This window comes from Amaranthus tricolor, chromosome 10, assembly GCF_026212465.1.
Source record: "Amaranthus tricolor cultivar Red isolate AtriRed21 chromosome 10, ASM2621246v1, whole genome shotgun sequence".
NCBI classification, from domain to species: domain Eukaryota; kingdom Viridiplantae; phylum Streptophyta; class Magnoliopsida; order Caryophyllales; family Amaranthaceae; genus Amaranthus; species Amaranthus tricolor.
The window spans coordinates 3,702,500-3,726,923 of NC_080056.1; the positions used below are offsets into that span (position 1 = coordinate 3,702,500).

The 24,424-nt window shown below is 34.9% G+C and overlaps 3 protein-coding genes across 4 annotated transcripts; 2 read left to right on the plus strand and 1 right to left on the minus strand.

The window, feature by feature from the left end:
- The first annotated feature begins 386 nt into the window (after window positions 1–386).
- Window positions 387–9,203, plus strand: LOC130825764 (proline--tRNA ligase, cytoplasmic-like). Of its 2 annotated transcripts, none has more exons than XM_057691165.1 (13): window positions 387–643; window positions 738–799; window positions 912–997; window positions 1,093–1,185; window positions 2,240–2,356; window positions 2,573–2,760; window positions 3,188–3,254; window positions 4,594–4,716; window positions 4,937–5,089; window positions 6,946–7,230; window positions 7,665–7,883; window positions 8,471–8,564; window positions 8,853–9,203. In XM_057691165.1, the coding sequence occupies exons 2-13, from the start codon at window positions 772–774 to the stop codon at window positions 8,915–8,917; spliced, it is 1,518 nt and encodes a 505-aa protein (XP_057547148.1). In that variant the 5' UTR covers window positions 387–643; window positions 738–771; the 3' UTR covers window positions 8,918–9,203. The 2 variants fall into 2 exon arrangements, with proteins under 2 accessions (XP_057547148.1, XP_057547147.1); XM_057691164.1 differs by having other exon boundaries at window positions 537–643; window positions 759–799.
- Window positions 9,204–10,654: 1,451 nt separating this feature from the next.
- LOC130825337 (carboxyl-terminal-processing peptidase 2, chloroplastic) lies at window positions 10,655–20,831 on the plus strand. The gene is made up of 13 exons (XM_057690512.1): window positions 10,655–10,872; window positions 12,150–12,492; window positions 12,571–12,720; window positions 13,064–13,146; window positions 13,281–13,489; window positions 14,134–14,202; window positions 17,000–17,121; window positions 18,181–18,256; window positions 18,340–18,381; window positions 19,478–19,586; window positions 20,087–20,184; window positions 20,272–20,365; window positions 20,473–20,831. Exons 1-13 carry the CDS (start codon window positions 10,759–10,761, stop codon window positions 20,596–20,598), a joined length of 1,635 nt encoding a protein of 544 aa, XP_057546495.1. The 5' UTR covers window positions 10,655–10,758; the 3' UTR covers window positions 20,599–20,831.
- A 48-nt stretch (window positions 20,832–20,879) lies between these two features.
- LOC130825338 (uncharacterized) lies at window positions 20,880–23,799 on the minus strand. The gene is made up of 2 exons (XM_057690513.1): window positions 23,352–23,799; window positions 20,880–22,001 (listed from the first exon to the last, which is right to left on the minus strand). Exons 1-2 carry the CDS (start codon window positions 23,709–23,711, stop codon window positions 21,444–21,446), a joined length of 918 nt encoding a protein of 305 aa, XP_057546496.1. The 5' UTR covers window positions 23,712–23,799; the 3' UTR covers window positions 20,880–21,443.
- Between the last annotated feature and the right edge of the window lie 625 nt (window positions 23,800–24,424).

A 24,424-nucleotide genomic window follows, 5' to 3' on the forward strand; every position in this document is an offset into this window, starting at 1 on the left:
TATCATTGACATTATTAACGGTTTTATAATGCTATGTTTGTTAAAAAGTACTATTATTTTTATAATGGTTATTATTAAGATCAATTTGTGTTTTAAGATTCAAAGCATTATTACTTTGAGCAAAATTTAATTAATTTAACATGTTTGGTTTATGGTTTTTTGTTTATTTTTTTTTATAGGGTTTTGACTTTTGTCTTTAAATGACCTTTAAATCAGTTGAAAATATGCTTTTAAGCCAAAATGAAAAGCTATTTCAGGTAGGTTATTTTTGGCTTATTAATTCTCATTTTCTCTGATAAGCAGTCAACAATCAATTTTCAAATTTATTAAATATGTAACTTTTTCAACTAGCTTATAAACAAAAAAATTAGACAAAGATTTTAATCGGTCAAACTAACTAACTAAAAAAAGTCAACCCAACTGCCAATTGTCAAACAACACGTAGCATATCTTCCAAAAAGAAAATCAAAGCCAAAGGTTGTAGCCAATGCCCAACAGCTCAGTAGACTAATATTAGTACCATTTTTAATGTCTGCGGCCGTTTTTCTAAATTTAACCCATTTTTTCTGAACCGCCGTTATATCACTTCTCGTATTCTCTCCTCCTTTTCTTCCTCGCCTCTCCCGCCGTTGTCTTCGCTCAGGTACGATCATCATCATCTTCTTCTTCCTCTCTTTCTCCTCTTCCTTTTCACTTCACTCCGATTCTCTTTACTTCTCTTTGCCTTGTTCGTTTAGCTGTTTTTTCAATCGCACTAGAACCCCATTTTCCATGGCTGGCGAAGGGAAAGCTAAATCTGGTTAGTTTTTCTTTTTTTGATTATTTATTGCTTGATTACTTTTGATTTTGGTTTAATGAAGTAGTAATGCAATTTAGTAGTTGATTTTTTGAATTGCTGATTGGATTTTAAGGTGGTAAGAAGAAAGAAGTCAAGAAAGAGACTGGTTTAGGATTGACTCACAAAAAGGATGATAATTTTGGGGAGTGGTATTCGGAGGTATTTGTTGATTATTTTGGTGGTGTATATTGGATTTAATTTTGTATTTTTGGGTTTGTTTTTTGGTGTTAAATTGTTGTATGTGATTTGTGTAGGTTGTTGTCAATGCTGAGATGATAGAATATTATGATATCTCTGGCTGTTACATTTTGAGGCCTTGGACTATGGCTATTTGGGAGGCTATGCAAGTATGTACTTGTTATTTTTTTTGCTATATGATTCGATTTGATAATTCAATGTATATTATGTAAGAATACTTTCTGGGGACTTTGTATGCACTTCGCTTGTATTTAGTGATGAAATCCCATGGTGGAGTCTATTTTGGTAAGCTCATTATTTGAAAGTCATGCATAGTCATGCATCTGTAATGATGATTTCATTGCGGATTTGTTGGTTTACCACATGTGCATTAAGTTAAAATCGGCTCAATGTCTTTACTGAAAACTTTGGCGGTTTGGCTGCAACAATACATCCACTTGGATGAGTGGTCTGGATTTAAGTTAGACTCTTTTTTCTTTTTGTTTATACCTTACCATTTTATGTAGAGAGCAATGACTGGCTAATAAGTTGGTGAATTCAAGTATTTTGGATACTTTTGGGGTTGTCTTTCTTGGGTTATACATATTGTCATCCCTACGCGGATGGATAGGTCATTTGGTCTACAGGATTTCATTGCCTTTTATTTTTCCCCCTTTCTTTTTTTTAGCTTGTATAGTGTTGCTAGGCTGCTGGGCTGAATTGGGCTTCCAAGCATCATGAAGTATAACATATGTGAACTGAAGACCGAGATAGATGTCATTGGCACTACACTCTGTCAATGCTATGAAGGGAATCCCAAGTTGTCCAAAACAAAACTATTTAGTAAAGGGTTCATCAATTTAGATATGGATCAAGGACATGTCATTAGATGTTTTATATATTGTGTTTGTATCATTAGTTATTTTATATAATGAGGTCGTTTTCACAATGGAACAATGGCACAATCACAACTGAAGCCACATTTTTGCATATGGTTGCAATGAAATGGCTTCCGCCTTCCGCCTTCCGCCTTCTGAGAGAAGAAAGGGAAAAAATTAAAGCATGTCAAAATAAGATGCACCAAATCAATATTACACTAGTAGTCCTGGGTTCATATTTCTGATTGCTGGTTTTCTATTTTTTTCATTCTTTAGTTGAGTGTTATTATGTACTATATGTGTCTTCCCTAATTTGACGTTGTCATTCTATATTTTTGATCTTCAGGAATTTTTTGATGCTGAAATCAAGAAGATGAAGATAAAAAATTGCTACTTTCCTCTGTTTGTATCACCTGGTGTGCTGCAGAAGGAAAAAGACCACATTGAGGGTTTTGCCCCAGAGGTAAAACAATTTGAGAGTCCTTTTGTTTTATTATGCCATAGTATCAAGAATTTTGAAGAGGGAGAGCTTCCGTACCAAAAGAAAGTGTGGGATCTTTTTTATGTTCTGTCTGCAACAGCTGTCTGTAGAACTGTTGGGATATTTCTTGTTTATTGCTGTTAACTTTTTTAATTATAGCTTGCTTTTCATAATTGGAATCTGGTAGCTTTCTCTTAGGTTGCTTGGGTAACCAAGTCTGGACAATCTGAGTTGGAAGTGCCAATTGCTATTCGTCCCACTAGTGAGACTGTTATGTATCCATATTATTCAAAGTGGATCAGGGGACACCGTGACTTGCCTTTAAGGCTTAATCAATGGTGTAATGTTGTTCGTTGGGAATTCAGCAATCCTACTCCTTTCATCCGGTAAGCATATGATGTGCTTTACAGTCATGGATTTGGAATTTGTTGCTTATGCTGTACACTTTTTTCCTTCCACGATTCCCTAGATTATCAGCGCTTAAGAAAAGTATTTGTGTTTATGTTATCACCTTAATTGCTAAAGTTCCCTGCAGCATTGAAAAAAGGTTGAACCTGAAGGATGTACAATAAATTGCTGTTTTTGTATACTTATTTTTCAGTTGTCAATTAAATTTTCTTTCAATATCTGGGTTTTGAGATAAAGATTCAAGACACTCACATATTCATCTATACATTTGCAAAACAATACTTCTCTAGTTAAGAATGCTACTTCTTTTTGAGGTTGTAATTGTATGCCTGCATTCTTGGAGCGAAATTTGCAACTAATCACATTAAGTATGCTTACTTATTTGGACTTGTTTTTTCTTTATAGGAGCCGTGAATTTCTTTGGCAAGAAGGCCATACTGCTTTTGCAACACAGGAAGAAGCTGATGCTGAGGTATGATGTTACACCTGTCTAAAATAATTAGTATAGCTAAACATTTCTTGTTAAACCTAAATAATTATGGGTGTTCTTGTCAAAATCCTTGTTCATTTCAATTTATGTGAGGTATTAGCCACTCATGTCATAATGGCATAATTGTATGTAAGAGGTCCATACCCCATTGAGAGAAAAATCAATACAAGCAGAGAGAAGTCAGAGACTTTGCTCTCAAGTTCAGTCAGTGGCTATCTGTGTCGTAGCTACACCTTGATTCTTGTAATATTCAGAAAATAGTAAAAAATAAAATAAAATTGGTAGGTTCTTTCTTGTTTCCATTTTGAAGAGGAAATCGTCGTCTCAAGATAATCCTTTTCATTCTTGTGAAATGGTTGATTGATTGTATTCAATCGTTATTGGTTAAAAACTTTCACTTGACATTATTTGAGCCATGGTGTCAAAACTCCGCCGAGTTGACTCGGAACGGCTGAGTTGACTTGGATTTTCAGTCAACCGTTCCCAAAACTCGCGTTTTGTAACGGTGTATGTAAAAACAGCGTTCCGCCGTGCTTATCGGCCGTTTTGACCGTTATGAACCGGACTTGATAGTGAGTCTATGCGATTTTGGACGACTTTTGGCAGTTTGGATATTTTTGACAAGATTGAACCCAAAAACATAAAGAACCGGACTAAGAAGCCTTGAAATTGAAGGTTGATGGTCGACTCTCCATTGATGAAGAGAACTTCTTAAACGTTGGAGTTGATGGAGTTTAAGTCTTCATGAAGGAGGTGATAAATTTTTTTCTCTCACCTCATGATCTCCGTTTTGGAAAATCTAAATTTAATAGCACTTCTCAAAAAATTTACTTTTACAGTGTAGCAATTTAGAGCTTGTAGAAGTACATCTACATTTGCAACAATTACTATTAAGAGAGATAAAAAGATAGGATAGGAATAGGAAAAGTCATATGGGTAAAGTAATTGAGAAAGTGGGGTGTGGGGAGGCGTGTAAGTTTAGGAGTAATTATTATTAAAGTTTTTTAATTATGTTTTAATTGTTAGTCATTTATAATTGTTAGTCTATGTGTTAATTATTATTAAAGTTTTTTTTTTATTGTATATATGTGTTAATTGTTGTTTTTTAAATTCAATTACAAACATCAATTAGTAATTTAAGATAAATGACAAAAAATTTAAATATAAATTACTAAAAAATCAGTTCAAAAGTGAATTAAAAAACATATAATCCTGCATAACAATCGTGACCTGCTTCGCGATAATCGAATTTTTAGTTTCCGCGATCGCGACCGCAAACACGATTTTGCACCATGATCTGAGCATGTTATTGCTGCATTAGGTTCTGGACATATTGGAACTATACAGGCAGATATATGAAGACTTTTTGGCTGTTCCAGTGATCAAGGGCAAAAAAAGTGAAATGGAGAAATTTGCTGGTGGATACTACACAACTAGTGTTGAGGTAGTCCCATTGTTTTTAATGAGATTGAAGTACTTTTCTTCATACTTTTGCTTCTGGGTTTATTGCTATCTTGATGAATGTTTTTAGGGTCCATGTAGTTATATGCTTGTTGATATACAGTTTCTTCCTAATTATTCCTGTATTGTATTTACTCTTTATGTTTTGTTGATATACAATCTCTTGGTAATTGTTCCTCAATTGTATTTACTCTGTGCTCCAGGCCTTTATACCAAACACTGGACGTGGAGTACAAGGTGCAACCTCGCATTGTTTGGGTCAGAATTTTGCAAAGATGTTTGAAATTACTTATGAAAATGATAAAGGAGAGAAAGCAATGGTGTGGCAGAACTCATGGGCGTACAGTACCCGAACGGTCTGTAGATATCATCCTTTTGTTATTTTTAATAACTTTCTCTATACTAGCGCTTGTTTTTGTGCTACTGAATAGGAGATTTACTTTACTTTTCTGTTTCCAATTCTCTTTTTCTTTTGGTTTTAAAAATTCCATGCAGAAAATTTCAACATACTTGAGATTAAAAGCTTGCTATATTTTTTTTTCTTACTTTATCAGATATCACATAATGATATCTAAACCAAATATTTAGTGATCCAATTTTGATCCGACATAATTTCTAAGACCATATTGCTTTTGCAATGCTGGTATATGACCTAGCTTTCTTGGAGACATGAAGGACCAGATAGAGTTCCCATTTCATATGCAGTAGCCCTTTTGTCAGGTCTTTGAGTTTCTGTTTATCTAACAATCTCAAAGATCTCCACAAATTACAGTCTCTGGTCCTTGTCCATGAATGGGAAACAGAGATTTCATTGCCTGTCCAAGGTTCATGGTGTAAAATACACGGTGGGTAGGTTATTGTTTGAGAACTTGTACCTAGGATCTTGGAAACTTCTTGAATTTGTACTTTATGCCGTCCTGGATATAGGATTCACTTTCCTCTAATGGGTTCACTTCAATCTATGAACAAACACTGTGGTGATGCTGGAATTCAAAATATATTAGAGTTTTATGTTTATCCAGTATACTTGATGTGGAAGGCGTGTGCTGGATTAACCTCATGACTTAGAAGCTACAATTTCTTCCTCGCTTGAGTGGTTCCTACTGTCGAGATGTGTCATCCAATGCTTTATGGATTTATGCAAGGTTACACTTGTCAGAAGATGTGACAAGAGATTAGAATCCATTATTATGGAAAACTGCTGTTTAAGATAAATTATGAAGCGATTGTTTTAGGATAATCAACATTGTCATTTAGAAATCTTTTGGTGTTTTACAGATTATAATTATAATTTCTTTTGGAATGATGGTAAAATAATGCCTCTTCGGAGATTTCTGTTTCATAGAAGTGAGTCAAAGGCAAGTTTAATATTACTTTGAAAATGTTACTTCAAAAATTTAAAGGATGATAATAATGCCACTTATGATGTTTTCCTCTAATCCTCTTCCTCATCCATACTTTATTGTTCTTCTGTTAAACATCCATTGACAACTTCCAAATTTAGTGTAACAGATCAACATCAGTTGACCTTTTAGCCTATCTATGATCCTAATATTTAAGACTAAAGCCTTGATGCTAATTTGATGACTGCAGTATTAAAGGATTTGGAGGGTCTTAAATAGTGTCTACTATGGTAGTTTCACTGAGTAAACCTGCTTGCAGAATTGTGCATCTTGAGAATTCGAGAGTATATTACAAAGAGTTCTATGAAGTTGTTGAGTTATGGTACGGACTATATGATAAGGTGTTCGTTAAATATTATGTCAATTTTATTGAACGTGTGGTCAAACCATTGCCATTATGTAATGATTGAGTTGCACATTATTTGTTTGATCTTGTTGTCAAACCTTCTGAATGAGGAACTATAAGGCAACCATGGTCCCTGAGTGTCCATTGGGGATCATAAGGTATTTCCATTGCCTCGTTGATTCGAATGAGGAATGATAAGACAACCATGGTCCCCGAGTGTCCATTGAGGATCATAAATATTTCCATTGCTTCATTGATACCCATTTTGATGTATGAATTTGTTAAAGGTTGAAATGGCCGGAATTTTGTGTGTTTTGACTTGTAATTTGCAGGGGTTTAGTGGTATTGGTTATGCTGAGTGTTGTAATTGTTTCTATGTAAGATGAACATATTCTGTGACCTGTCTATTGTGTATGCTCTATCAATTGACTGATGTGATCCACTATCTGTTGTGTGTATGCAGATAGGGGTCATGGTGATGACACATGGTGATGACCGAGGCCTAGTTTTGCCACCAAAAGTTGCTGCTGTTCAAGTAATAGTGGTGCCTGTCCCTTTCAAAGATGCAGATACACAGGGAATTTTTGATGCATGTTCTTCTACTGTAAATATTTTGAGCGAAGCAGGTATTCGGGCTGAGGCAGATCTTAGGGATAATTATTCTCCAGGTTGGAAGTACTCACACTGGGAGATGAAAGGTGTTCCTTTGAGGCTTGAGATTGGACCAAAGGATTTAGCCAACAGTCAGGTGAAATAATTGGATAATCGGATATGCACTGAGTTTGTTTTCTTGTTTTTTTGATTATTATATATGATCTGTTATTACTATTGAAAAAAATATATATCTATGGTGTTCTGCTATACTTGTCTAATATTGTCTACTCTTTTGTGTTTGCTTTAACTTATATTTCAATATTGCCATATTTTTCGTGCTCCTTCTCTGCCCCTTGATGTGGGTATAGTTTCCTAGACTTTTACAGATACCAAAGAAAGAAAAAGATTCAAAATGGTACCCCACAGTCCTTGATTCAACCGGTAGATTTATGTATTTAACTTTGGCTTGAGCTTGGAAAGCTGAAACATTTTACTTAGCTACTATCCTTTGATATCAAATCTTTTTTGGTGATTGGATTATAAATGTTCATCATGTTTGTTGACATGTGATGACATTGTCCATTTTAGGTTCGTGCTGTTCGACGTGATAATTCGGCCAAGAAGGATCTTCCAATGGCTAATTTGGTTGATCAGGTCAAAGAATTACTGGATGCAATTCAGAAGAACTTGTTTGATCTTGCTAAGGAGAAAAGAGATGCATGCGTTCAAAAAGTTAGGACGTGGGATGAGTTTGTTGAGGCTTTGGCCAAGAAGAAACTGATTTTTGCTCCTTGGTGCGATGAAGAGGTATTTTGCTTTGCATTTGCACTGATTAGATACTTTTAAGTAGTTTAATATTCTAGCTTGGATGCTTGGTTATCATATTCAAATTTCTTGTAATCCATTGCACCTTCTATGAGCAGAAATATTCATCTAGTCATACTCTTTGCAATTTGCATGGTGTGCTAATACTTCCTGTAGTCTATCTGTTTCATTTCAACCTCTGCACAATCTTATGTGTGCTGTTCTTAGACGAAAATCATATTGGTAGCATTGCAATTGCATGCACACTATCTGAGACATAAGAAGCAGTCCGACAGCTTTAGGTCTCCTTCGCTCATGCATAATGTTTGTGTGGTTTTTCTGACTTAGATTTTATGACCAGCGACACTGCGGTATGAAAAGAGCTCCTCATTGTGATGTGCCACCTATAAGGCATATGTCTAATGTTTACTCGTCTCTAGTTGCCTTGTTCTGATTAATATCTTGTCAGATTTGCTTTTATGGGGGAGAATTGCAAATTACTTCAAACAAGTTTGGGGAAGCTTTGTTTTACCTACATTTTCTCTATAAAATATGCCAGAGTAGTTGATGCCTTGTTTTCATCTATTCAGGAAGTCGAGAAAGATGTCAAAGCTCGAACAAAAGGTGAGATGGGAGCTGCTAAGACATTGTGCTCCCCGTTTGACCAGCCAGAGATGGAAGAAGGTATCAGCTCTTTATTTCTCTATAACAGCGGACTTCTATGCTAAAACTCAAAAACATTACTCTCATTTGCCTGTTTGAAAGTGATGTATGTTTTTCTAGTCTGGATAATGCATATTGCTTGCCCAAATAGGATAGACAATTTTAGTTATAGCAAGTCTACTGCTAGAATTGGTGAACATAACTAATTGTCGTCTTATTTTTTCTTGCCGAGAGTGAGACCTTTAGCGAGTTAATCATATTGAGTTTTGCTGCTGTCTAAAGTTAATTGTTTTCCCCCATTACTTTCAGGTACCCTTTGCTTTGCCTCCGGAAAGCCAGCTAAAAAGTGGACGTATTGGGGAAGAAGCTACTAAACCGAATCTGCAAATGTATTTTCTCGTGCCCTCAAAACGATGCCATTATTTACACAACCTACTGCATTTCTTAAGATACTATCATATTATAGATTGGTTTTTGGTGTTTTTGTTGTTTCGATCCATCAGAATTGGTTGATCTATAGAGCTCTTTTGCGTGGCAAGGATATGTTTGTACACTACATTTTTGTTTCTAGTCGAGGTGGATCAGTGCTTTGAAATGTGAGATCCGTTCTCTTAACTTTTATGTTTGTCAGTCACGGAACTACTCAACATTTAGGGCAATAATCTTGAAATCATTTTCATATAAATTTACTCTCTTCTATTAATTTTGCTACATTTGAATTCATCGTGAGATTCTTTTATTGTAAATGTAGCAAATTTAACGGAAATTAAATATTAATTATTATTGACCAAAATTAACACATGACTATTTGGCGAATAAAAAAGTCAGACTATGGAATCCTGTATTAACAGTTCATCCAAAATTCCATTGAGTATGATGTTGAATGGTGAGTGCCTGAGTGGGTTGAGGTATGCATTGCACAATGAGCAAATAAATCAACTCTAATGCTTTGTTATAATCCACGACTCCATCCATATTGTTTGATAGTTACTATTAAATGGTGGAATGATATTAGAAAGTTAGTACAATTGTATTAGGAAAATTTCTTGATAAATGTAATAGATATGTTTGTTCTACTTAAATTATATAATTTTTTTTATAAAATTTATGCATAAGCATTATCATTAGGAAATGTGGTATTAGGCGATACTATGATAATCATAAATCGTGAACAAAAATTATTTTGTATGATTAAAGTTTAATTACCATAGAATTGACATGATATATTTCATGAAAATTTATGTTACATATCATTCTTATTATCATTATTTAGTATCAACAATCAAATAGGTTGCAAAATCCTTTTATAACGCTGCGATTACAAATTAATTTTTTAAATTGATACTTATTTTTTTTTATTTTTTTTTTATTTTAGACAAAACATGTCCTCACTTGGCCATCTCAAAACCCCTAAACAATTTAATGAATCTACACGGATTATATTGCTAAAATTATATGCTAATTCCTCCGTTACAATTTGTGGTTGGACTACCTCTAACATTTTTCATCACATGTAATAAATAAACGCATATACAAAGAGCAGGAGTTCAGATCTTTATAATAGTGAAAAAAAAAATTTCAAAAAAAATATTTAATAAATGGCAGCAAAGGAAGTTGTTTTTTTTATGGTGAATTGCTAATTTAAGAATAGAATCTTGTATCAATTGGAGCAATATTATTTCCATTTTTCTACTTGCAAGGCCTTAAGGTTGATTCCCACATAACCCTCTATGTAATCAAATAAAGAACCATGTAATCAAATAAAGAAAGAAAGTCAAAACTTTAACCTCCATTTACATAAAGAGTGATAAAATATTAAATAAAATTAAAAGAAAATAATATTCTTCTAAATGTCCCATTTGACTTTTCACACTTACCAAGCAATATTTTAACCCTTAATATTTTAAATTATTCTTAATTAAAAATTATAAAAAGTTGATATTAATACTTGTATTGAGACAAATCAAACAACATCTTATATGACTATGTTTTAACTTATGAATTAAGAGTGAAATACAAATTAAGACTGATAAATGAATAGTGCCAAAAAAAAACTAAATAACTACACATAGAAATACTCCTAAGTCCTAATTTAGAAAAAAAAAGAAGTCTCTTTCCATATTTGCACTTTTAATCAAAAAGAACAATAAAGCGAAAGGATAATGTAAATGAAGCAAGAAATTAGGACTGGTGTATTCCTAACTTTCAAATTTCAATGGAGGTCTCGAGTTTGATACTTGGTTCAGTATCTTATCCACACAATTGTTCGAACCCTAATAGAAATCTTAATCTTAATCTTAAGCCCAAGGCCAATTCTTCCTCTTTCCAGGTACTTTTCGTTTCTTTTGTCTTTGATAATTTCTTAAATGATGTGTACTATGTATTTTTATTTCATTCATTCTCCGATGAGATAATTTTCAAGTGAAGTTTTCAGTCAAAATAATTGTCAATTGGAGTCCTTTTTGTACTAGGTTTCCGAATTAAAATCCAAATAACAGTTATAATCTTATCACATAATCCTCATCGCGTTTCTATTACTGTTAGAGTTGCACACGTAATTTATACATGGTATTGGTGAATGAACCGATATTGGGTCAATTATGATTTAGCTTTTGGTTTTGGTTTTGCTGAGAGGTAGATTATCAAGTTCTGTAGCTGTTACAGGAGATAATTTTTTATATCTTGAATTGTTTGCAAGTTGGGATCGTGATTTTGTTTGATCGTGATTTATATTTGTTTGTGTTAGTACACTAGTGGAGGAGGTTAGATGAGGAAGGTGCTATGTTGGGATGGACTTATTGTCATTGCAAACATGAGGTGCACACACTTCATAAGTCAAGGAGATACCATCCCAAAACCACGTGAGAAAGGTAGTAAGGACTCCAATAAAAAGAGTGCACACCATCTTTAATTCACCGATGTGCGACAAATCATACCAACAAGTAGGTCGAAGATGATATGGATAATAGGAGTGAAAAGCGCCATAAAGAACTGATATTTATAGGAACATTAATAGCTAGAGTCAAACAATTTATAAACTTTGTTAGCAACAGTTTTCTAGTTGATTTCTTTTGGTTCGTATAGCCGAACTTGTATTTTTGGGATTAAGATTAAGACATTGTTGTGGCATTATTGTGTGTTAGACTACTAATAGAGATTAGGTTTTGATTAAGTTTGATAGGAAAGAGCCATTTTTATTGCTACTGAGAGTATATCTAGCATCCCTTAGGCCCACCCATTGGTGGGATCAGTTTGAAGGCTTTGAGGCAAATTAATTGTTGTTGTTATGATGGTGGTCGACTGGACAGTTCTCATATGCATATTGCTCATTACACTTTATTGCTTGGTTAGTCATGATGGATATGTGATAACAGCTACAAGTGTTGTAGTCCAATGATGGTGTCAGTGTTATCCCTCAAGTGCAAATTAGGTTTAGAGTTATGTAGGTTTTGTATGATGTTGTGATGTCCATTTCCAGGTTTTTGGGACAGAAGTTTTGTGCAAAATAAAAAAGTATTGGACAATTAGTGTAGAATATATTTATGTAGGAACTTTTCTCAATGAATAATTTGGAGGTTACCGCATTACTGATTTTGAACCTTGTAGGTGCTTTCATGGAAATGTAGCCCTGTAAACTTTGCTGAAGCTTTTCACTGCCGCCATGTGACGAAGTTGAACCATGCAAATGATGCTGTTGTTGGCATCTCAAACCTTTTTGTTGCATTCCATCTAGATCTTTGGCAAAGTTTTAAAATTCAAAAGATATTGTTGTACCAGAATGGTTTGTCTACGCTCAGGTGGGAGGTCAAGAAGGGCTGTACCAAATTTTATAACATAATCAGTTGCTCTGAAAAGTCCAAACGTCCTACCTCCATGCACTTAGTTAATTTGGTTGTTGGAGTTGTATTGCTTATGTCAGTATCTGTAACTACAAGTACCGGCCCATCTTGTAAGTTCAAATTTAGAAATGATTTGAAGAGAGCTAGTGTTTATTTTTTAGATGTTTGGTCTAATGATTATTATGCAGGGTCTCTGACAGAGGAGAATCGCCTTTTTCTGGAAGCCTGGAGAACACTAGATCGTGCTTATGTTGACAAAACATTTAATGGGCAAAGTTGGTTCCGTTATAGGGAGAATGCACTGCGTAATGAGCCAATGAACACCAGAGAAGAAACTTGTATGATAATTTCTTTTCACAGCTATTTATTCTTGTTCATAGTGAATCAACAAATATGTTATAATATTTTTATTGTGATGCACAGATGTACATTAGAGTATTATATCCACGACAGAGTTGAATGTTTCATCAAAAGAAATTGCTTAATGAGCTGTAACTTGTGCCATTGTTTGTTCTTGTACAATTTTACCTTACTCGAATTTTTATTTGATTTTATAGTCCCGTACATTTAAATAAACAGTAATCATCATAACAGCTTGAGATATGAGTATGAACATTATTGCTAAGCCCTAGCCTTTCAACCACTTACCACTGAATAGCCCCTTATCTTTTTTTTAAACAGATGCAGCAATAAGAAAGATGGTTGCTTCACTGAATGATCCATTCACACGTTTTCTAGAACCTGAAAGATTGAAGAGTTTGCGGGTACGGCTTGTATTCATTCACTTTTCTTTTGAGGCATACTGGATTGGTGATGAATGCTTCACAATTTACTGATTCCAATGTATTTCATCTATAATGTTATATTTGAAGTATTTTATATCCTTTTCTGAAGGCAGTCTGGAACTCAGAGTTCACTTACGGGTGTAGGGTTATCTATTGGCTACCCTAACAGCCTTGATGGATCATCTACTGGTTTAGTTGTAATCTCGGCTGCTCCTGGAGGGCCTGCTAGTAGGGCTGGTATCTTGCCTGGGGATATCATTTTGTCAATTGATGATGCTAAAACTGATGGGATGGGCATTTATGATGCTGCAAATATCTTACAGTGGGTTTTCTTGCATCTCATTTTCTCTTTCTTTATTCTATGCAATTTTATCATGTAGCATATATGAGGTTTACCATTATCAACTATAAAGTATTCTTATGGAGGTAGATATGTCTTCTTCAAATGTTGTTATGACTTAGGATACATACTTTTAGCCTTTAGGGGAGATATGAATGATGAGAATCACCATGGTTATTCTCTATGTATTCTAGAATGCAAGTACTCGAAAATGCATAATCAGATCATCTTTTAGGCTATGAAATCCCTAATTTCAAATGTTTGGGTAGCAAAATTTGTCTTAGGTTAAAGAAACTAATGTTAACATGCGACAGCTAAGTCGAGATTTAATGAAATTGTCATTTGGAGAAATTGTTTTTGTAAAATACAGATTAGGTGTGCGTGCTTTCATAAGGGTATTTGATGAAATTAGCATTTATAGGACATATCCTACTTCAAGGAATGAAAAGTGTGTCTTAATTTGTCTCAGTTGTCGAACTGTTTTGTTCCTTTTGTAGGTTATTTTTTTAATGACTTTGATCCAAGTAATGGATAAGTATTTCTTATATTTTTATTATAGCTGACTTCTTTTAGATGCCAAATCTACATCCATATTCCACAAACTGAAAAAATTATATGCTCTACAGGGGACCTGAAGGAAGTTCCGTGGATCTGACAATCCGTAGCAGGGATGAGATAAAACATGTGGTGCTTAAGTAAGTTATACTTTTTTTTTCACACTTTCTCACACTATCCCTTGACCTGCTGCATCGAGGTTTTAGAAGCTGACAGCTGACCAGTTGGTACTTGGTACTGAAGTGATTATATTTTTAATAATGACTCTCATCAAATAATAACATGAACTTTTAATGAAAGGATCTTGTGCAGAGAGATTCATGTTGTGCTTTTATCACATAAGTGGAGCTATGTGCATTTACCACTCTCAGTCTCTACTGTTTTCTTTTACTTGGTAGAGCTGATATGGGTAAAATAGTAGACTTTGAGTTTGATGACTTTGATCAATAAAACAACTATATGGGTGTTTGTAAAGAGTTTCCTCCGTTCCAAGCATCACTCCAAACTCTTCGGTGGGCTCCACCCGAATACCCAACTGTCGAACAATTTTAGGTGATATGAAATTATGGGTAGCTCCAGGATCTATCATCACCACTACCTTGCTTCCCTTAATTTTCCCCTCAAGTTTCATAGTTCTAGGGTTATCAATACCCACCACAGAATTGAGTGAAATACCCACTGGCCCCAATTCTTTGTCGTCCCCCTGTTCATCTTCCTCCTCAATCACTCCTTCCTCCTCTTCGCCATCTCCCATAATCAGAACACTCAATTCTTTCTTCTTGCACACGTGCCCCACACGCCACTTCGCATCACATCTAAACAAAGCCCCTTCGACTTCCGATCTTGGAATTCCCGGTCAATTAGACGGCGGGTGTTGTCGTGAGTTGGATTGCGGTTGGAAATTGGGTGGTATGTGTTTGGGTTTGTGTTTCGCGGGTTGTTTGGAGTCTAATGGGGATGGTAAGATGGGGTTGGGATATTTTTGTGGGTCACTGGGTGTGGGTTGTGTTTTGGGTAGGTATTAATTTTCTGAGGGTAATTAGGTAAATTCCGGCCAGGCCTACTTGAATTGTATAACAACCCTAAGGCACACAGTTTCTCCTCAATCTTCACGGCCCAATCTAAGGCCTCATGCATATTTGTTGGGTCCATAAGCCTCAATTTAGTTTGTATTTTCCATTCCAAACCCTTAATGAAATTTGCCAGCAAACATGATTCACTTACCTCTTTTCATACTCTTCGACGCCTCCCTTCTGCTTCACAATCATCCACTGCTCCATGAGAGAGCCACCTTTGCGTCCCCGAAAGTGCTCAGCAGCATTCTCTTTAGCATTCTCCAATTAATGATGGTTCGTTGTTTATTCTCCCATTGAAACCAGGCTAAAGCATTGCCCTCCAATCCCAAGCTTGCTGCTCCCATATTCTCTGTTTCAGACAAATTATACACATCGAAATACCTCTTCACCTTACTAATCCACCCATCAGGATCCTCGCCAAAGAATATAGGAAAATCCAGTTTTCGTACCTCACCATGATGTTTCCCGGTGTTACGCTCCATGGATTGTCGTAACTCCTCTAGCAAACTCGAATTTTCAACTTCCCTCTGTCGGTTTTGCTCTACCTCGGACCTTTCTCTGTTACTAGTTGAGTGATTTTGTGGGCTTTCTTCATTGTGGGTGTGTTCGTCTTGGCATTGATCATTTTCACCTCAGCCATGAGTATGGTGATTGCTGCTGTCAGATCTTTTTGCCCTTTAGTACACTCTTCCAGCTTCTTGTTTTGCTCCATTACCGCCCTGGATTGAGATTCCTCAAAGTATCTTTTCATCTCATTAAATTTCTCCTCCACCGTCTCCTTTAAATCTGGAATCTCAGTTTGCAAGGCAGCCAAATCTTCCTCCAAACTATCTAAATGAGTCGCTTGTGTCGGAGCCATGATCGGCTTGCTCTGATACCACTGTTATGGTGGTGGTCAGCAGCCAAGTACTCGGCAAAAGTCAGAAAAGGAGAAGAATTAGATCAGATTATAGAAGAATTAAGAGAAAAGAAAAGTAAGTGTGGAATGCTTGTATTATGTATTAGAACGTGGTGCTCCCTCGCACTCTTTGAGTGGCCCGATAACTCCTACGGTACAAGACCCAGATGATATTACAAGCATGAAGGAGATCTAATTCCCCCTCCACTATATATAACCTGTACTGTATTCTAGAATGTATCTAAAAGTACAGCTCAGCACTTTGTAACAAACTACAAACAACATCTTTTCTATTAAAAAGATTAATTGAAATGCATAACAGAATTTTGTTAATTCGTATTCTTCCTTTTCCTTGAGTATGTGTACTTAATAGTGGGCTTGGGCTGATTACCATCCATGACAATTACATGCTAATAAATAAAAGATAAAAAGGCCGTCATGTTATTAGGCTTTGTAACCATGCTTTAATGAAAAATTTTGTGGGAAACAATCTATTGTTTTTCTCTTTTTTGCGAGAAATTGCCTTTTGTCAATGTCTAATTTTTTTGTGAGTAATTATCACTTCACGGAAGCGAGTGAGCTAGACTTATTTTCAAGCACGACATCAATTATGATAAGATTTTGTAAGAAACAACCTAGTAAAATATACAAACTCTCTTGTTCTTTTTTGCAAGAAACTATCATTAACAAGGCAGACCGTTGCAAATGAACAACACAACAAGAAATTTGACTATAATAACTCCTTAATCCCGACACCAAAAATAATATCAATTTACTGGATTCAGTGTATTGGTAATATTTCTCAAAATAAAAGATGTTAAAAGATAGTTGTGCACAGTTTTTGTACTACATGTAACTTCTTGCAATAACGTTTTTATAGAAGGTAGTTTCTCCAAAGTCCAACATTTATTTATGAAATTGTATTTAACTAAAATCTGAGAAGTGAGAACTGATTGCTTGCAGGCGTGAGATAGTAACTTTAAATCCAGTAAAATCCAGATTATGTGAGATGCCTGGTTCAGCTAATGATGTTTCTCCAAAAGTTGGATACATCAAGTTAACAACATTCTCTCAGAATGCTTCCGGTAAATGTTTTTCTAAGTAGTAGCTTGTTAATTTATCTCTGAATTCAGATTTTAGTTCAAAGCTAATGTTTATTATTTCACAAGTTCCTTGCATGGTTCTGGTTTTTAGTAATGAGTATACCTATTTGTTTGTTTAGAGGGACTTTGAGAGTGAGAATGACACTTCAAGGTTGATATTGAAAAGTCTCTTATTTGTTTAGAGGGAATGAGAATTTGGGAAGGTTAAGGAATGGGAATTTGGGAAGCAAAGTCCCACAAAAAAAAATCTTGGGAGAGGGGTGATATTTGGGGATGAGGCTTAAGGGTTATGCAAAATGACATGTTTGCCATTAAAGGAGAAAAGTTTGAGCAAGGTTGAATTTGTAATTTAACATTTTTTTAAAAAAAATCCTCATCTATTCTCATCCCTTACCAAACAATGATATAAGATATTTTTTATTTAAGTCTCATGATCTCATCTCAAGTCTCACCACTAAGTTTTACAATTCTGATTCCGTCCAAACAAACTTCCTTGATGATTTTACATGTTACTCTAACCTGTAGTGTGAGTTTTTGGGTCTATATATTTGCTTTTGCTTGTACAGACTGATTTTGAGAAGACCTGTGTTTATTAAATAAATACTAATTTACTAACCTTCCTATTTGGAGAATTAGGTATGGCAAAGGTTTCTAAGCTTTCAATCTTTTCATGTCTCGCCATTACAAATATATCTTATATTTTGGTTTATATATACATATGTGAAGTCTGTCCTTTCTCAATAGAGTTACAAACTTATAGTTCTTTGGTCTCAGAGTATAATGAATTAAAGTAAAACGACTCAATAGATTGTATGCAATTTAGGGTCAATCGGAAATAACCTCTTTATTGTTACAAGGGTAAGATTGTAAACATCCCACCCCAAAATCCCACTTATGTGGGAGCCACTTAGTGACATTGGGGTAATGGATTGTTGTTGTATACATATGTAAAATAGCTATAAATTCATAATTGCAACTTTTGTGGACAGAATCAGGTCTTTTTTTAATCTGACCATCCCATAATTTAAATATTCCTTCCAGATGCAGTCAAGGAAGCGATTGAGACACTTAGAAGTAATAATGTTAATGCTTTTGTGCTGGACCTTCGAGATAACAGGTGATGAACTTTGGCGTACCTTCCTTTTTGAGCTAAAATAGAATACTATACTGCAGCGTATATGATTTTTGTAATTTTTACAGTGGTGGCCTTTTTCCAGAAGGAATAGAGATAGCCAAAATTTGGTAAGTCATATACTGTAATAATACTTACTAGTGCTTTGAATATAATTGATTACTAAGGTGTATTTTTGTTTGTGCTGACTACTGATGTGTTAAGATCATGAACGATTCAAAGTGGTGAATTGAATAAATAGGGGTATGTTATTGTTTGACTATTTTTCTTCTAATATGTGATAGCTTAGGAATAAGTAGAAGCATGAAACAAAGCTCCGACGCCCTTTCTTTAACTTTCTTTCACTTAGGCATAGGCTCATGCTCTCCCGTGTATACACGCACGCATGCTGTACACCACACGAATTTTAGTCATCATTAGGCAAAAAAAGGAGAGAAAAGAAAAGGATAAAAGAGATATTGATGACCAATTTACATGCTAATTAAAATTCTGGACTGCCTGTAAGATGAATGTCATGTAAACTAGAATTTCTCTTAACCTTTACACTATAAAAGGTCTCATGCAAACAATAAATCTGTCAGTTTCTTCAGAGTTTCAGATATGCATGTTCTTTGTTAGGAACTTTCTTTGTGTTTTTCTATGTGCGTTAGGTGTTAGGAGGCTATTTTTTATGTTGGAGAATAGATCAGAGTGGTCATTTGTTGTTGCGATTGTTAGGAAGTATATTGCCGATTTGGTTAGCCTAGATAGGAGGCTGGTGGAGGATTTACTTTAGAAAGAAGGGTAGTTTGTTATGGCGCAATTAAGAGTTGGTGAGAATGGAAGGGGTGGTGGTGGCATGAAAGACAGGAGAAAAGAATACAGACAGGTCCTATATATTCTTAGCCTCTTAGGACAAAATATGTTGATGCATTATATAAGTTTTCAGTGTCCGTACATGACCACTAATGTTTTTGAGGTAAAAGGACATATAATATTTGTTTCATCACATGCATACTTTGTTTGCCCATGTATCGTTTAAGTGTGCGCCTTTCTCTGATATAAGGTCATTTAGACCGAGACATTTTGTTATTGCAAGGGTGAGAGTGCATGAATTCAGCCCTCCACCTTCGTCCTTCCTTAGAAGAAGGCCTTTTTAGGCCTTGGAGATTATGTTATTTTTGAACGAATTGTTTCTTCAGTTTTAATGAATTGGCAAATATTCAGGTTAAACAAAGGAGTCATTGTTTACATATGTGATAGTCGTGGTGTTCGTGATATATATGATGTGGAAGGACCCAATGCAGTAGCTGTTTCAGAGCCTCTCGCTGTTCTGGTAATCTTCTTTCCTTCCATTATCTTTTTGATAAGATCTGATGAATGTTCTTTCGGTTTGTCAATTTCCCTCTTCTAGGTCTTCTTTCAAAGCCTCTCAACAATCTACGTGGTTAGGTTGTGTGTAAAACGTGCCATTTTATTCATAGTTGATAGTACATTAGTGGTAATTGATTAGTTTTGCAAGAGTGCCAGCCTGCCAAGACCATGACAGATTGATAAACATATTCCTCTCTGAAGGGAAGTTCTCACATGTCTAACTTGTACTTGTGATGGCTTTCAATAACTTTACAAGCATAGGTTCCCTCACAAACCCTGCCCAGGTGGGGCCTAGATTGAGTCACTTTATGGCTTTAGGGTGATAAAAAAATTGTTGGTTGTGTTTGTGCTTATAGTTAACTCACCAAGTTTAGAACATAACAATTTTTGTTTTTATTTGTCGTTTTTTTGCAAGTTGACATCCATTTTTCTGTAAATTTAACATTGTTCGAGCTATATTAGGTGAATAAGGGTACTGCCAGTGCTAGCGAAATATTAGCGGGTGCACTAAAAGACAACAAACGAGCTGTGCTTTTTGGAGAGCCCACATATGGGAAGGGGTAATTACAAAAATGTCTTTCATCCGTTTACGATTCTTTTTTCAGTTTTTCATCCAAGTATCTTATATTATTAATCCCCAATTGCAGCAAAATACAGTCAGTTTTCGAGCTATCTGATGGATCTGGCTTAGCAGTCACAGTTGCTCGTTATGAAACTCCTGATCACACGGACATTGACAAGGTGTGCTTATGTTTTTTTCTCCTGCTTCTGCCTTGTGCTTGATGTTTTCGGTTTTCCATGACAGTTGACTTGTGTATATGAATAACGCGTTTGTATTAACATTGAAGGTCGGAATCAAACCAGACCACCCCCTCCCAGCGTCTTTTCCCAAGGACGAGAAGGATTTCTGCACCTGTGTCCAAGATCCCTCATCTGCTTGTTATCTCAATCGAGTAGAATTATTTTCGAGATGATCATCAAAAAAATATATTTGAAGCTTACGTAAGTTATTGATTCATTTGTATAACTCTCAAAGAACCGTCATTTTTTCCAAGCCGCTGAACTTGGCTGTAGTTTTCTCCAGTAACTGTATATAGCACCCTTATTTTTGTAAAGCCACAAACTCTGCATGGATTTCTTTCATCAACAGCTTAAATTGAGTATGATTTCTTTCATCAACAGTTTAAATTGGGTATGATTTCTTTCATATTACCTTCGATCCAGCGCAAATGTTTCATTTTGGATTTGCACAAATACTAAGGTAAAAAGACAAACACAATATAAAGGTGTCTACATTTATAGGAACCACAATAAAAAGATTTTCACATGTATAAATTAAGAAGGGAACCATAACAAAAAGGTATACGCATGTGTTTACTAAAAATCGAAATAAGACAATTAGGTTGAACTGATCTTAAAAGAAAATAGAATGTTCGCTCTGAATTGGAGGGTATAATTATATAGTAGTATAGCTGATAGCATTTAGCATCTATCACTTTAAAAAACATTTTCTCTCAAATTTTTTTACTCGTCCATCCTCAACATCTACTATTCTTAGGAGTTTTAATTAAACCAAACAAGAAAGCCAATTCTTTTTATTTGAAGGTAAGGTAGAAATTTGGTGTTGAAAATCAAACTTCTATCGTAAAGATAAAAGAGTGAGAAAAGCACTCGATAATTCTCACAAAAATAAATTTCTTTTGAAAAAGTTTCTTCCCATACTATAAGTGCCCAATGATAAAAAGTATTTACAAGAGCAACTATCCAGCAATTCATAATTCATTCATTCAAAATCATGTTCCAAGAATTTCGAAAACAATTACAGTATATCAGTCCATGTTGCCAAGAATGGGAAAACTGCCACTAACAATTTCAACAGAAGAGGCAAATTTCTCTCTTCCACTGATTCACTCAAGTTATTTTTCACCTCTTCCCCCTCAGTCTCCACCATTCTCTGCAGTCTCTCAGTGACTTGGGGAGGCGTCTGTGGAGGTTGAGCATCATTTTCTGTAATCAAATCATCCCAGCCACCGAAACTGTTACTACTGACCCGACTCCCCGAGTCTTTGTTATAGAAGGAACCATTGTTTTGGGCTACCCAGGATTGGGATGCTCTTTTCTTGTTTCTTTTACTTTGGCGTCTTTCTTCTTCCTGATCATCCTCTTCCTCCATGAAAACATCAAGTTTTGGCCTTTTTCTGCGTCTGTTTCGAGGCCTAGGGCTGCCTTCTAGCCATTCTGAAACCTTTTGGAATGCAAAGATAATCACTGACAGTCCAATAGGGATACCTGATCCCAAGAGAAAAGCTTTTGGTCCTGTAGCTATCAAGAATGATATAAGGATGATCGGCAAGAACAAACCATAGGACCTGAATACCTAGTTTAAAACAGTCGCAGGAAAAATCAGTTTGTATCTTGGCAGTAATTCTATCACAATGCTTTTCTAAATTAACACTAAAGCGTTGTGTTATAGGACAAACAGGAGAGCTCACCCAAAAGACTAGCCTATTAGGTGAGCCCATTTGGCTACAAATCCCACACCAACTGCATGCACAAACAATGTGGACAAGTCTCATACCTTGCAATGGACCATAACATGTTTGGTTTAAGGGAAAATATTTTGTGGCGACTGTTTTATTTTTCCGTATTCATTGTTTGGCTGAATAAGGAATGTGAAGTTGAAAATTACGGTGGAATACGAGTTTTATCCTCTATAAACATTCTCCAAAACTGAAAATAAAAAAAATCAGTGCTCTTCCGTTCCCCAGTTATCAAAATCTCTCTTGATATCTTCTTAGTTCAATGACTTTTTTGTCAAACCAAACAAAAGAAACTATCATTTGCATTTTCACTATAAAGTAATTTCTATTGAAAGTTGTCTTTCAAAATGTTTTCTTCACACCAAACACTCTCTAACAGGAAATCAGCTACCACCTTAGAATCAAACTTTTATTCATAAAAGTTGAATCACCAAATACTTGATCTTCTATAATCATGAAGCATCAAAATTTATAGCAATAATAAGAGAGAACATTAAGAACATAAACTACTCATAATTACTTCTGATTGCAAGTTCATAATTACATCTGATTGCAAGAACATTTAAGAGTAGAGAAAGTCTAAATGGTATTAGTGGTGGCTAATTCACCTTCAATTTGGGACTACAATTTCAAGTTTTCCATATATTTCTTTGATTTTGCTACACCTCCTATTTTCGATCTTTCTTTTAATTTCACAACACATTTATTTTGGTTTTGTTCCTACACTCTACCCCTACTCTCGTCCACAAACTCATTAGTGTTCTTCGTCTCATCCAGTCCTAAATTTTTACTTTATTCTTCCACAATCACTTAAAAAGATAATTTTTCTTGATTGCAAGGATTAGAACTGCAAATCCTTTTACTAATAAAATTGATTGTGAGGAGAAGAGGAGAGATACTGTTAATGGAATTTCTTCTCCTCTCCTCATGGTGCACTCACTACAAAGAGAATCGAATATGTGCAGGCTGCACTGCAGTCAATTTCCTTGGGATTTTCAAAATTAATCTTCCAATTAATCACTCCATCAATAATGCATGTAATTATTCTTCTTTAGATCATGAACATAAATCCAATCATAAAATTAAATTTCAAAACAAGAACAAATTCAATTGATGAAGCAAAAAAAAAGTTAAAAAATGAATCAGATAAATAACAACAAAAAGCGATAAAATTAACAATTTCATACCCGAAGAATCCAAAGACTATCAACAATTTGTTCTACAAGACCAGTCTTTACATCACTCTCATCATCTAGATCATCAGACCACCATCGTTTCTGCTTCGAGCGTCTACCACTCTTTCTTCCTTTAGTTCGCCTCCTCTTTTGAAAATTCTGATCGCCATAATCATCATCTTCAAAGCTTGTAAAATTGAAATCGAATTTAGGTGTTCTAATTGCTTGAGAAACTGTATATTTTGAAAATCGTCTAAGAAGTCTTGATCGATAATGGAGAGAAAGAGAGGGATGACATTTGAATCTAGTATGATGTAAATTGAAGAATGGATTGTGAGGAAAAAGAAAGGTAGAGTTAGTGAGCGTCGCCATTGATGCTACTTCTGCACGTCAACCACACCATGGCGTCCAAGCTCAAATGCTGCCACGTTTGGGAGAAGCGTTATCTGATGTATATTTTGCACGTATTTTGTCACCGTATATTTGTAATTTTATACTAATAAATATTGTCCACAAGTTTTATCATATATTTTATTTTGATCCATTTTATAAAAATCACTTATATTTCTGTTTTTTTTAATAGTTTACATCTTTTTTAATAATATTTATGTATTTAATTTTCTTATAAATTACACATTTTTTACCATTTTTATCCAGATTTACTCAAATTTTATACTTATATCGCAAATGGTGATAAACATATGGAGTATAACACTATTATGCGGTTGTGGAGTAGGCTAAATTCTACTACTAGGTATTCCAAATTCATTCATTTAAAATTTTTTAAAGGGAAAATTTGTTTAGTTGGATTAAATTTTAGTCTTTTTGTTATATACTAATACTCCTCATATACAAATCCCTCTAACATTTTTATACCCATTATCGATAGCGAATAAAATTTGTAATATATACATAATACATGTTTACATAATTAAATGAGAATTCAAATTCATCCCCATATATTATGATCAATCGGGTATACCCATTATAGATATACCCGATGGCATTCACTTTATACCTGCGTTACATACTTACATGTGCCCCATACAATTGCAATACTTTAAAATTTTAATTGTATGTCAAAT